This window comes from Mytilus galloprovincialis, chromosome 12 (assembly GCF_965363235.1).
Source record: "Mytilus galloprovincialis chromosome 12, xbMytGall1.hap1.1, whole genome shotgun sequence".
Lineage (NCBI taxonomy): Eukaryota > Metazoa > Mollusca > Bivalvia > Mytilida > Mytilidae > Mytilus > Mytilus galloprovincialis.
Window position 1 is genome coordinate 9,879,281 of NC_134849.1, and position 15,312 is coordinate 9,894,592.

Genomic DNA, 15,312 nt, shown 5'->3' on the forward strand with positions numbered 1-15,312 from the left:
GATATTTTATTTAATTTTTTCACTAATACCAGTAATCTTAAAAATAAAAATAAAAAAACATTTTTAGATATTGTTGCATTCTTTACATAAATTATAAAATAATTACTCACTACATGTAGGTGTTCCATTCAAATTTGAGAAATGTTACAGACCATTTACATATTACAGATTTTTGATTCTGTAGTAGGTGTAGTATATAATTTTTCAATAGATTCAACTGTGGGGAAAAAGTAACTGTTTTACAAATGGTTTTGGTATTTTCTTTCTAGGTATCCATTTTTGTGGATTGAGCATTATGAATCAAGTTTAACGTTTGTGGGTAATCTTAACTATCATTTGATCTATATTCTTTTGTGATCTCTTTACTGAACATATATACATAAAGATGATTAGTGCAGCTTTATCCTTTCATGGTAGAGATGAGTACTAAGTTGAGACATCCAGTAACTATTTATGTAAAATATCCAAACTGATTTGTTTCAGACAATTTGGATTTAAAATAAAAGGATAAACCTAAGAAATAATATAAAATTAGCACACAGTTTGGTCAAATTTCGTCTAAATAAGCTTAATTATATTGCTGATGTATTATTTGCTTGCAAGTCAATAATTTAATCCTAGTTGAATCCACATTCTAGCAATGTCTAATTTGAACATTAATGAAGACCGTGTTCACGTGTTCAACTTCAGCATGTTGATCAATGAACCTTTATTTGATGACTAAAGATCTGACCGTGTACCACATTAAAGATCTGACCGTGTACCACATTAAAGATCTGACCGTGTACCACATTAATATCTGACCGTGTATCGCATTAATATCTGACCGTGTATCACATTAATATCTGACCGTGTATCACATTAAGATCTGACCGTGTCTCACATTAATATCTGACTGTGTATCACATTAATATCTGACCGTGTATCCCATTAATATCTGACCCTGTATCACATTAATATCTGACCATGTATCACATTAAGATCTGACCGTGTATCACATTAATATCTGACTGTGTATCCCATTAATATCTGACCGTGTATCCCATTACTATCTGACCGTGTATCACATTAATATCTGACCGTGTATCACATTAATATCTGACCGTGTATCACATTTATATCTGACTGTGTATCACATTAATTGATCCCTGAATTTAGACAATGCATGTATTGTATATTGATTCCTCAAACATTAAAATTGAAATAATGAGAACAGATATAATGAGGTTAAGACCATTGTCTAGTACGATGGACTTAATAGTTATAAGAAATAGTTACAATGAGTTCTATAAGGCCTCATATTTGACTATATTTGGTTCCTATACATGTACTTTTTTCATATACAAATACTGCAATAAAAAAAGATGATGCTTTTTATAAAAATATGTTTGCATAGTACGAACAAACATTTGTAAAATATTTTTGAAACTTTTGCCAAAGTAAGGATTAAACTTGATGATTTACTGTGTAGTATTAAGTCTTTTGTTTATATATCTTGCATTGAATTTCAAACAAAGAATTGTTTAAGTATGTCAGTTTGAATTTAGACTAACAATGCATGGTATTTAAATGCAATAATTACTTGTAATCGTTATGAATTATATAATTTTTCACATTGACCGTAAATTGAACTAACTATAGGTAGGTCAAAAGATTTCATTTTACTTTGAACTTCTTTTTTGTACTTTTGACATATTTGTTATGAATTAATATAAAGATCTATACTGACTTTTAAATATTTGAGGAAGTCTGCATGGTTACGAGGGTACCGGTATTATCTCACATAGATTTGTTTTGAATATGATGAACAAGAATGATAATTCTAATCAAGGTCATTACATTTTGGGACCCCTTAACATTGGATATAAGATAGATATAGGAAGATGTGGTATGAGTGCCAATAAGACAACTCTCCATCCAAGTCTAGATTGGGGTATTAATCTCTGTATTCTTTGATTTTTATACTATTTTGCTCTGTTCATTTAACCCAATCCCAACCTTGTAATAAAGCCTAAATGTTTGCAAAAAAAATATAACTGAAAAGTTGAAACACTTTTCTTTGTATGGATGATCAAAGTTTATAATACCCAACCTGCAATAGGGATAAAGTAAAAAATGATCACAGGTGCTCATGAAAGGTAAGCAGATCCTACTCCACATGTGGTACCCGTTGTATTGCTCATGAAAGGTAAGCAGATCCTACTCCACATGTTGTACCCGTTGTATTTCTCATGAAAGGTAAGCAGATCCTACTCCACATGTGGTACCCGTTGTATTGCTCATGAAAGGTAAGCAGATCCTACTCCACATGTGGTACCCGTTGTATTGCTCATGAAAGGTAAGCAGATCCTACTCCACATGTGGTACCCGTTGTATTGCTCATGAAAGGTAAGCAGATCCTACTCCACATGTGGTACCCGTTGTATTGCTCATGAAAGGTAAGCAGATCCTACTCCACATGTTGTACCCGTTGTATTGCTCATGAAAGGTAAGCAGATCCTACTCCACATGTTGTACCCGTTGTATTGCTCATGAAAGGTAAGCAGATCCTACTCCACATGTGGTACCCGTTGTATTGCTCATGAAAGGTAAGCAGATCCTACTCCACATGTGGTACCCGTTGTATTGCTCATGAAAGGTAAGCAGATCCTACTCCACATGTTGTACCCGTTGTATTGCTCATGAAAGGTAAGCAGATCCTACTCCACATGTTGTACCCGTTGTATTGCTCATGAAAGGTAAGTAGATCCTACTCCACATGTTGTACCCGTTGTATTGCTCTTGAAAGGTAAGCAGATCCTACTCCACATGTTGTACCTGTTGTATTGCTCATGAAAGGTAAGTAGATCCTACTCCACATGTTGTACCCGTTGTATTGCTCATGTTAGGTAAGCAGATCCTACTCCACATGTTGTACCCGTTGTATTTCTCATGAAAGGTAAGCAGATCCTACTCCACATGTTGTACCCGTTGTATTGCTCATGAAAGGTAAGCAGATCCTACTCCACATGTTGTACCCGTTGTATTGCTCATGAAAGGTAAGCAGATCCTACTCCACATGTTGTACCCGTTGTATTGCTCATGAAAGGTAAGCAGATCCTACTCCACATGTTGTACCTGTTGTATTGCTCATGTTAGGTAAGCAGATCCTACTCCACATGTGGTACCCGTTGTATTGCTCATGTTAGGTAAGCAGATCCTACTCCACATGTGGTACCCGTTGTATTGCTCATGAAAGGTAAGCAGATCCTACTCCACATGTGGTACCCGTTGTATTGCTCATGAAAGGTAAGCAGATCCTACTCCACATGTGGTACCCGTTGTATTGCTCATGAAAGGTAAGCAGATCCTACTCCACATGTTGTACCCGTTGTATTGCTCATGAAAGGTAAGCAGATCCTACTCCACATGTTGTACCCGTTGTATTGCTCATGAAAGGTAAGCAGATCCTACTCCACATGTTGTACCCGTTGTATTGCTCATGAAAGGTAAGCAGATCCTACTCCACATGTTGTACCCGTTGTATTGCTCATGAAAGGTAAGCAGATCCTACTCCACATGTGGTACCCGTTGTATTGCTCATGTTATTACAAACCTGGTAATACAATGTAAGTCTAATTTGTAGGTCACATGGGTGAAAAGGGAACTTGATTTTAGTTACGACATTGCTAAGGAACATATATCCTCTATCATCTGTGAAACAAATATTCAATTTCCAACTCGTGATGACGTCTGTAAAATTTACAAAGGAAAGTAATATGTTTCTGGGTTGTGTGACTTTACTGAACATCCAAATGTTTGACTGTCCTGTATTGATTAAGAGCTTTTCTTTCTCTTCCTCAGAATACAGAAGTAGACTCCTAGATGAGATTGTAAAACTTCTAAGTCGCAGTTGTTTACCATTTAGTAAAACTGTAATTGTAACATTATTTCTTTTGTCTTTTCCTTTTGTCTGTCCCAAACAATCCCTTTTAAGACTCCTAGAGGTCAACCTTGATATGGTTATGAGACATGATATATACAAATATTGATTAATACCTTACATGTAATAAGAGTGAGACGATAGATCAGTAAAAAACATTCAAATTTGAACAAATATAACAGTATCTCATTGTTCAATAATTGAATGGAAAAACCAGATTCATGTTTGGTAGAATTACGTAACAGTTTAAAAATTGAAAAGCTAATTAAATGTGTTTTCTAATTTAGGAAAATAATAATTGATTGAGTTGAACTTAAGTGTTACAAGAGAGACCTTGAAGTTGTGGTGTTATGTATCAAGATTAATTAAATTTAAGTGTTACTAGTGAGACCTTGAAATTGTGGTATTACATGTATTATAACAGGTTAATTAAATTTCTGTATTTGTTTGTATGTTGCTTAGAGTTAGCAGAGAGTATCTAGGTCTAGTTTTTTTTACTTGTATTATACTTATTGAATTCTATACCAACTGAGTTACAAACGTGACTGTTCTTTGGTTCAGTTGTTGTCTCTTTGACATATTCCCCATTTTCATTCTCGATTAATGAATTTTTATACAGGATAAGGACATAGCATTTTAAGTACTGGAAAAATTAATGAATAGAAAAAAAAAGATTTTTTAATTTATTGAGTAAAGGATTTTTTATTCTTGTCGTCTTTCGTCATCTTTTGTTTAAAAAATATTCTTTCCTCATAAATTACTTGGCGGCCAATTGGGAACCACATTACACAATCTTCATTAAGATATCTTTTGATTAGGTCAGTTTTAGGGGAACCGCTAATTATATGTAAAATAGTGGTATAGAATTTTGTTATGCAGTTTATTAAAAGAATGGGATATTTGGTATGCAGTTAAATATATATAAGAATGGGATATTTGTTATGCAGTTAAATATATATAAGAATGGGATATTTGGTATGCAGTTAAATCTTATACTGGGATATTTGGTATGCAGTTAAATTATATATAAGAATGGGATATTTGGTATGCAGTTAAATCTTATAATGGGATATTTGGTATGCAGTTAAATTATAAAAATGGGATATTTGGTATGCAGTTAAATTATAAAAATGGGATATTTGGTATGCAGTTAAATTATAAAAATGGGATATTTGGTATGCAGTTTATTATAAGAATGGGATATTTGGTATGCAGTACATATACCTAGCCCATCACATTTATATACAGTCCAGACAAAGATCTGTGTCAACAGTTTGTGTATATATATTTGAGTAGATGGTTTATATATATAGTTTATATAATTAAGAACATATCTTGTACATTTTGTATATTTAATTCGATAGTTATAAGTAGATAGCTTATATTTGTTGTATATATATTTAAGAACATATCTTGTACATTTTGTATATTTAATTAGATAGTTTATCCTTATTTTATTCCAATTGATCTTTAGTGTATTGAATTAGGACATTAGTTTAACATGTTTAAGGGTATTAGTGTTCACAAAAGATTAAAGAATATTTGTGTATTGTTAATAGAGCTGATAAACACTTAGTGTTTAAATATCTGTGTCAATATACCATGTTAAAGTGTCACATTGTAATTAAATAAAATAAAAGTTTACAGAGAACATTAACCTCTATATTAAATGAATTAGCCTTCTTCCTGGTTTTGGTACACATGCTCTTTTTTTGGTTAAAAGATTGATTTATTATCTTTTAGCAAATGTTAGGGTTAGTTTGTAGTGGAAAAAAAATCTGATTCAGAAAAAAAACATCTCCCTTTTCCTTGAAGTAAAATTTTTGCTCCCTAAAAAAATCCTTGTAATTTTATTGAAATAATACTTTGTTTTGAAAGAAAATAAAGATAGATTTATGCAACCCTACTTCATACACAATTACAACAAGAGATGAATGGACTTTTGGTCCATAGTTTCTAGTGAATTAGTTTTGTCACATTGCTTTCATTGATTTCAAATGAGGTTGTCATCCTTTATGATGTTAAACTTGAAATGCAGACATTGCAATGCAATCAACACCTAATAAACAGAACTGAATGACATATTGAAGCCTGATCTATTTTACAATTAACTTATTTACTTGGGGTCTGGATTGGGAGGGGGCCTTCATTTCTTCAGTTTTCTAACTTTTTATACCCCACCTGCGATAGAAGATGAGCATTATGTTTTCTGTGTGTCTGTTCGTTCTTCTGTCCGTCACTGTAGACACATTCTTGTTAAACCTATTTTCCCCTTTTTGTGTTGTTTGGTTGCCTAATAATTGACAAAATACATTTGTGTATATTGACAGGGTTTAAACATGACAGTTGTATAGAATCAAAGGATATATTTCAAATTTTGATGTTGTTTTCTTTTTCAGATCATAATCAGAACCTTAACAGATCACAGAGTTTAAAGGTCAGATCAAGGTCAAGTCCTCACCATCACAATAGATTAGGTAATGTACTTTTATAAAGTAAGCTTTATCCACCAATATAAACTGGTCCCCATGAAGTAGGCTAAGACCAGAATTGGGAACATATAAAACCTTAAAACTAAACCATGTTTAGGCCAAAAATAAAATATTATTTGTTTCCCCTCCCACCACTGACTCGGTAAAATCGCAGCGACTCGAAAAATTTTATCGGCCATTCTTTGTCCAAAATTTTTTTTTTTGCTATGTTTGGTTTTGGTGATATCTTTCCGATGCTATAGTAAACGTGCGTAGATTTCATACCATAAAATAAATAGAAAAAAAAGAGGTCCCTGTATACAGTTTTTAACACCAGAAAACTGGGATGTACACTGAAATCAGGGAATACCCCACTTTTCTTGACTTATCTTACCTGTTGAATTTTGTAACAGAATGTGTTAGAAAAAAATGTGTCATTTTATATCAGAATATATCCTACATTTAACATAATGATTGATCTTTTGTTATTTGATGAAGACATGACTCCCACACATAATGTACACTGCAGTGTTGTGACTTGTTTTTATGAAAAAGAAAAGATGTACTTTTAATATACATGAGAAATATACCAGGTTCATTGATAGTTTTCTCATTGGCAATCATGCATACCATATATCTCCTTTCTTTTTTATGCTCCCTGCTGGAGCGGAGTGGGCATTTAGTTTTATACTGTCCCTCTGTAAATCCCTCTGTACCTAGGTCTTTGCGTCCATACGTCTTTATATCTGTATGTTTGGTTTCTTTTCTCTTAACCAAATGTTATACAACTTATATACACAATACTTATTTAAGTCACTACCACAAAATGCAGTGGTGTCACTGTATCGTTCTAAAGTAATGCTCATTTACAAATGAAAAAAAATGCTGGATTTTTTATTTCCATTCTTCCACTTAACTTAAGTTTAATTCAACCATATGTTATAAAACTTTTCACAATGCTTTTTACCACAAATTTCAGATCAAGTCCAAATTTGGGAAGTGTCACTTTTAGGCCAGACTTTTTTTATTATCTGTTTAACGAGATCCGCCGACTCCACCTTTCCCGATTTTAGAATAAAAATAAAAGTAGTGCTTCTTACTTTTATTATTATTTTTCCTGCCGACTGTTACGAAATCCTCAGAAAAAAATAAAATGTGTTTTTCACGATACTCGCTTTCAGTCAATTTCGTTATCGGTAATATTTAATTTTTACCAAGTCAATGAAACAGCAATTTTCATTTAAAAGTAAAGAAATTCAAGGCATAAACGATATATTTTCTTCTAAAAGATTTTTAAGCTGGTGGCATGCTTTTCATACTTGTTACACGAGAGCGTACATCAAATCATTCTAACTTTCGGCAAAATCAGTTATTACTTCATCAGAACTTGATGAAATTAGCCTAAAGTAAACTTGTCATCCATGTATTGCATTAGAAACGTCATATTCCTTTCCAAACAGCGTATCGAACATCGTTTATTTTTGTAAATTTTTCTTCGTCCGACATTTAAATTTGTAGAACTACGGATCGGAATCGGGATTTCATCGGAAACGGACCCGCTATGACCGAAATCCGGATTCTTGCGATAATGACTACAGACGCATGAATGGCACTGCTGACAGACAAAAATTGATCCCAAAAGGGAAAATTACGCATTCCACACGCATTAACATACTTTTGGTTAGATCTTCTTGATTAATGTATATATTTCCATGTATAAGCATTGTTTCAATTATAAATAGGTTAAAGTTGCTTAACTATTACACCAGAGACATATATACACATGTGTATATATATGTCTCTGCATACAGTAAGAGGTTCCTGACTGGGTGACTGGTATATACATATATAGTGTATATGCAGCGAGGTTGATATATTTGAGTGGTGCCATGGATCTATATTAGTGGAAATACAGAATCAAAACATAGTTTTTATGTTTATATTAATAGAAGGGTTAACCAGAGACATATATAAACTATATGTATTTATATTTCTCTGGGTTAATATACTGGTCTGTTCTCATTTCGTTGTTCTTGTATTTTGATAAATTCTATAAAAAAAAAAAAAAAAAAAAAAAAAAAAAAAAAAAAAAAAAAAAAAAAAAAAAAAAAAAAAAAAAAAAAGTCACTTATAATGGTTTTATTTTTATTTTTAGTGTCGACTGGACCAATTTTGCACTTTTATTTTTTTTTTTATTTCGCCCCCTCAACCCTAATTTTTTACAAATTTTCTCGTTAAACAGATAAAATAAAAAGTCTGGCCTTACAGTTCTGAGTTTTATCCCTTTATTACTTCATATGCAAGAGGGGGCACCATCTGTTCTCCATTTACTTACATTTATTTTATTTTAACAAATATTTTAATTTTTATAAACTTTCTCAATCTTTGCCCTGAAGATATGTTATTCTACATTCCTAATTTGACATCCATAATGAAATCTAAACCATTGGTAAGAATGGTAAGACAAATACTTGGTCTATCGTATAATGTTGTTTATATCGGTTAAATTACCATATGAATGGAATGTTAATAGAACATAGTTGTTTTGTAAGTAACTTGAGTGATGTCAAAGTTGTTTACGGGGGATTTTTTAAAGAATTTAAAAAAATAAATATATATTGTTGACAAAAGTAAGAGGAGATTGATGTCAGTGAGGTAACAACGTATATATTCAAAATAAGGCATTCAAGAGAGCACCCTATAAGTTTGCAAAAGGAAAGAAAACGCTTTATAAATGCATAATTTATGACCTTTTATATATATTTCCAGAGAAACCCAATAATACATGTATAATGGTGACTTTTAAAGTACTTTTCACGGTAACCTAGATATTTGAAGGAAATTTTAGCTAATTTTATTGAATTATGCAAATTAGCTTCTTTCTAAAAATAGACACAAATTAGAGAAGTCTAACTTCTCTAAAATATATTTTTTGGTTACCATAATTTTTTGACTGAAACAATCCTGTATTTCTCCTGTGTTTTCCAACAGTCCTTTGAAACTTTTAAAAGGACTGAAGACCTTAAAGAGTTGAAGAGGGATACTGTGTATTCAGTTATTTTGCGTGTGTACCAATTTTCAGGGATTGAGGAAAACTTTAAAAAACAGAATATTTGATTTCATGTTTGTGCAAAAGTCTGCATTCATTCACATATAGATACCGGTTAATTTGTTGACCATTTTAAATTTTATATTTCACCCTCATTAAATTTGAGTTTTAAAAAGAATTCCATTAGCACAATTTGTCATTGGGAAATCTTTGACAATGTCTGCAGGCTGTTATCTTTTATAGTTTCTTTATAGGGTGTCTAAGGTGTTAAAATGATATTACCTCAATGAAGCTAGTTTATATTGTAAACATTATGGTCTAGTGATTTCAAAACATTCATTGAGAAAATGTGTGTCAAGTTACCTTAAAATGATAGTAGGTTAATTTTGACGATGAAGTAAGAATTGTTTACGTGATAACTCATGTAATAACGTACACGTCAATAGACAGAAAAAAATTTGGAAGAAACTGGGTATCCTTTACCTTTTTTGCAGCATTTTATAAAGATTTTATAAAACTAAAAGTTATATTGTATGGGAACTTTGATTGGAAGGATTTACAGATAAGAGTAAAAAAAAATAATAATGTTTTCATTGGCCTAGTTTTCAGTGTTGATTTCTGGTGCCCTTGACTCCAATCTTAATTGACTAGGAATGTCAGTTTACCTATCCAAGGTCAGTGGTTTTCACCAGGCACTACGTCTTCCTCAACCTATAAAAACTGACGCCACGAAATAGCCCAAAAGTGGCGCTTAAAATAGGATCTGTAGATGACAGTCTGTAAAAGTCTTATAACAAGGATCTATTATAGCTAGTATTCTTGTTCATGATCCAAATTAGCAATATATACACAGAGATGTGTTTTGGTCTGTATAAAGAAATAAGAGCATTGCTGACGTCATTGGCAGATAAAATCCTTAAATCACAGATACATATATATATAGAAAGCTGCAAAGCTATAAACTGTAATACTCTTACCACATTCTAGTGGTCAGCATGTAACAGACAAATTAAAAACCATTCTAGTGGACAGCATGTAACAGACAGATTAAAAAAATACGATGAAAGAAAGGTTGATTGATTTATAATGATGTTTTGTTAACACCGTTTTTAGCACAGTTATAAAGCTTTGGGTATATAACTGCAGCAGTTGGGGAAGCTGGAGAGAAAACCTTGGGTAGCAAAACATGAAAAAACTGGCATGATTAGGATTGAAGTCAAACACACCTTGCCTCAAACAAGGATTTATATACGGTAGTAAGACTTACTATATAAATCTTTGTCTATCAGGTTTGAAGTTACAACCTCAGTGTTGTAAGGCTAGCTATATATATATATAGTGATGGCCGTAGATGGACACACTCATAATTCAGACCATTTGGCCATGTAGGTCCCTAAAATAAAGGAAAAAGGTGTATCCATACAAACACATGATGACATTAAAAATTAAAAGCAATGCAAAAATATCTGTATCGTTGTTCTGCATCTTATAGTTATGGCCTGACCTTCAATGTGAAATAGCCAATGTAGATTTTATTTTTAGATATGAGAATGCTAATTGTGAATACAGAAAAAAATGCATATTGATAAATGTGTTGGATTTCAGAATTTGAATTCTTATTATTGGCAATACAAATTAAAAAAAAAACTCACAATATTTCTAAATTAACAGTATTTGAAGTTCAAAGCTATTTTCAATCACAAATTATGCTTTATTTAATTTTTACGCTAAACATTTCTCATTGACTGCAAAATGAAAGTAGTTCTTAGAAGCTTAAATGTTAGTTTTTTTGTATGATGGACACTGTTTTCTACCAATTAAGTAATGGTATGTTTACTTCATGCCATTTAATTAAAGATAACTTGTTTTTCTGTAGGCCATATATATAATTAGAAATGTCTTGTTTTTCTTTAGTCCATATATTTAATTAGAAATAACTTGTTTTTCTTTGGTCCATTTAATTAGAAATATTTTTTTTTCTGTGGTCCATTTAATTTAGCCATGTAAGATTGTCAATACATCAACAAGGAAGTCAAGAGATTGATTACCATTTCATTTGAAAGGGTTAAACGTTATATCACCTAGGGAGAATTTGATTGTCCATTTGGGAGAATTGAAGCAAACAATACATTAAGTCTATTGATTAACATGATAAACACTTTATTATATATAGTTTATTGTTTTGACCTTGATTTACACCTTATTCATGCACAGTGCATTAAAGATTCATGAGCAAAGTAAGTACATGTGATAAAAGTTCTTAGTGCAATCAGGTCATACATGTTTTTCTCTCTCAGAAATGGGTTAATAAGGCTCTTATTAGATTACTGCTCTCTAGTACATAGTCAGGTGTATAACGGATGTGAAAGGTATATACTTAAGTTTTCTTGAAACCTAGGATACATATATCCTTCATTCCTGGGTGGTTAATAAGAGAGATTGTCGTAGGTCACATAGTGTGTATAAATGTATTGGTTGTCAAAGTTATTGTGATGACTTTAAAAGCGTAACATTTACATGTTTGTACATACCCATGCTACATATCTTCTGGCAAACAGGAACACAATTAAAACCTGAAAATAAAAAAGAATGATGAAATTTATTGATAATAATGTACAGAATAATCAACAGCAAGAAAATTTTGTTTGACAAAAACTTTTAGGATATTGTTCGAAATTTGATATCATCTAATGTTTTTTTTAATCTGGGTATTTGAGTGAAATCACAAATTTGAATAGTTGTGAGACTTTAACAATATTATAATCTCTGACCCTCTAAGATGGAAACTGGGTCCATTAGTAGGAAAAGCAAAGGAACTGTTCATTATCGATTTCATATTGAGGTATTTTTAAGTCACAGTGGGGTATCTCTAAGTCACAGTGGGGTATCTCAAAGTCACTGAGTGGGGTATCTCAAAGTCACAGTGTTGTACATGTATCTCAAAGTCACGAAGTGGGGTATCTCAAAGTCTCAGTTGGGTATCTCAAAGTCATGGACGTATCTCAACTTATGAAAAGGAGTAGGTTCAGTAAGACCCCTTTTTTGCCCCAAAATATAGCAGTTTTTCAAAATTGTGAAAATGTAATCTTTTAGCTATTAACTGGAAAGTAAAATGCTTCTGCTACATAAATATGGGCTGTTTCTGACAATACGGACCTACTCCTTTGGCCAAACCATGAGATCCACAAAATTCGAAGTTTTCCTAAATCCATGAAAATTGTAACCAACGAATAAAAAGATGAATTTTGTATGATTTGTATTTAAAAAAAAAAATGAATTCAAAACTTATATATCCCTTTGAAATCTTGTTAAAAACTTATTCCCTCAAAGATCTAGGCTACATGATTATAAGTCCTTTCCTTTAAATACATAGACTATATCAATTTATGTATTTAACAATAGAACCTATAATCGTACATTATAATTTGTACAAAATCGGATAAATAGAGTTTGATCTGTTTTAAGTGCATTACCTTTTGGGTGAACCCATTGAAGGATAACCTTTTTACCTTTTACGCAGTTTTTAAAACACGTACATTTAAAAATGTGAAAATTTGAAAAGGTCTGGAGTTTTGTGATGAGAATTAGATTGATAGATATAACAGCTTGCATTGATCTATTTATAGTAAGTTTTCTATAAAGACGTAACGTGAGTTGTTAAATATTGAATATTTATGTGTTTGGATATAAAGCTGTGATCTTTAAGTGTGACACATAGTAAGACACTGTGTTTCCGGTGTAGTTTAACAATAAGTATAGTACAAAGTGATGTAAATATTTGTTGTATTCAGTGTCATCAAATAATACCTCTCTGTTTCAAATAACACTACGGATTGATCTACGGAATTCACAGAAGATATTTCTTCAATTCTGTCGAGCTTAGTTTTAATATCAGGTCAGTTTAATGTTTTATTTATAAGTATAGTATAAAGTGATGTAAATATTTGTTGTATTCAGGGTCCTCTCTGTTTCAAATAACACTACAGATTGATCTACGGAATTCACAGAAGATATTTCTTCAATTCTGTCGAGCTTACTTTTAATATCAGGTCAGTTTAATGTTTTATTTATAAGTATAGTAATAAAGTGATGTAAATATTTGTTGTATTCAGGGTCCTCTCTGTTTGAAATAACATTAGGAATTTATCTACAGAGTTCAGAGACGATTGTCTTCAATTCTGTTGAGCTCAATTTTTATATCAGGTCAGTTTAATGTTTTATTTTATTTATAAGTATAGGGTGATGTAAATATTTGTTGTATTCAGTATCGGTTTATTGTCAAATAATACAAATCAGTTTCATATAACACTTGGAATTGATTTACCGAATTGAGATACGAATTTCTTCAATTCTTTCGAGGCTTAATTGTTATTTCAGGTCAGTTTTACATTTTATTCTTACTGCATAATCACTACGAGAAAAGAAATCAAATGAATAATAAATCTGTTTTTCAACCATTTTTCGATGAATCGTCAATAATTGATATCCAGTATAAATGATATCTATTCTCAACATTTATCGATCGTAACAGAGACTCAAGGTGACTTGTGATCAATTTTCAGACAATTTGACGGTAATTGAATTTTGTTCATATTTCCTATACATTAAATGTAACTATTATTTATATGATTGCAGAGACTGTCAGGGTAAAATTATGAAATGAATAGAATTATGTCCATTACATTTAGAACCTTGAACATATTGAAAGCAAATTTAAAGTATATAAAGTTAATATACATATCCTTATATCTAAATAAAAGCTTTCAGGTCTTTATAATTACATGATTTTATTAATACATTGCTTTTATGAAGAACGAAAGTAAGTAAAATTTTTATAGTTTCATGTTTGGTAGATTCATTTATTTTCATGTGTACTAATTTTCGTGGATTGAAGAAAAGTTGTATTTTTGTGAACAGTAAAGTTAGAAATAATTGTGTGCATTGATTATTGAGATTTTTAATCGGATTTTTGTGACAAAAATGTCGGTTATTGATTTGGGGATGTACGGCGGGCGGTCAGTCGGTCGGGTGGGCGGCAATCAAATGTTGTCTGTGCATTAACTCATGAACCGTTCAACCAAAGCTTTTAAAATTCTAATATGTTGTTACTGACAACTAAATGAAGGTCAAGTTCAATAATGGCCATTTTGACTTTTACCGTTCAGGAGTTATGGTTCTTGAAAGATTGAAAAATGGAGTTTCCAGTCTTGTCCGTGCATTTACTCATGAACTGTTCTACCAAAGCTTCCCAAATTTTAATATGTTGTTACCGGTGACAAAATAGAGGTCAAGTTCAATAATGACGATTTTAACTTTTACCGTTCAGGAGTTATGGTTCTTGAAAGATTGTAAAATGGCGTTTCCAATGGTTCTTGAAAGATTGTAAAATGGCGTTTCCATTCACGTTGTTGCATTTACTCATGAACCATTCAATCTAAGCTTTTCAAATTTTAATATGTTGATACTGATGACAAAATAGAGGTCAAATTTGATATTGATGATTTTCACTTTCACCATTCTTCAGTAATGGTTCTTGTGATATTGCCAGGACACAAATAAATATAAATAAATCCGGTTTGGTGTCGCTGTGACAGCCTCTTGTTGAAGAATGATCTAAAAGACTATTAAGTGCAATTTCAGTCCAATCTGCATACAGATATATGTGGGTTACTTTTACAAATTGTGACTTGGATGGAGAGTTGTCTCATTGGCACTCATACCACATCTTCTCATATCTATGTATTGGTTCTTGGAAGAGATCAGAGTAGAGTTGCATTGACCTTCCACATCTTCTTAAAATTTTTCTAGGTAGCAGATACATGTATATGCAATAGTTCAACAGACTTTATGTTAAGGAGGGACATTTAAAT

General features: G+C 31.7%; 1 protein-coding gene across 9 annotated transcripts in view; it reads left to right on the top strand.

The window, feature by feature from the left end:
* The window catches only part of LOC143054076 (transmembrane and coiled-coil domains protein 1-like), a 68,449-nt gene that overhangs the window by 6,038 nt on the left and 47,099 nt on the right, over positions 1-15,312 (top strand). For 6 of the 9 annotated variants that reach the window (XM_076226953.1, XM_076226949.1, XM_076226950.1 and 3 more), the window contains exon 2: positions 6,322-6,399. Coding sequence is in view for 5 of the 9 variants with exons in the window: in XM_076226949.1 (XP_076083064.1) it covers positions 6,322-6,399 (78 nt within the window). In the remaining 4 variants the exon portion in view is untranslated. Of the gene's footprint in view, positions 1-6,321; positions 6,400-12,981; positions 13,068-13,265; positions 13,338-13,371; positions 13,492-15,312 lie in introns of those variants that run through there. The other 3 variants (XM_076226957.1, XM_076226958.1, XM_076226956.1) reach the window with 3 other exon arrangements.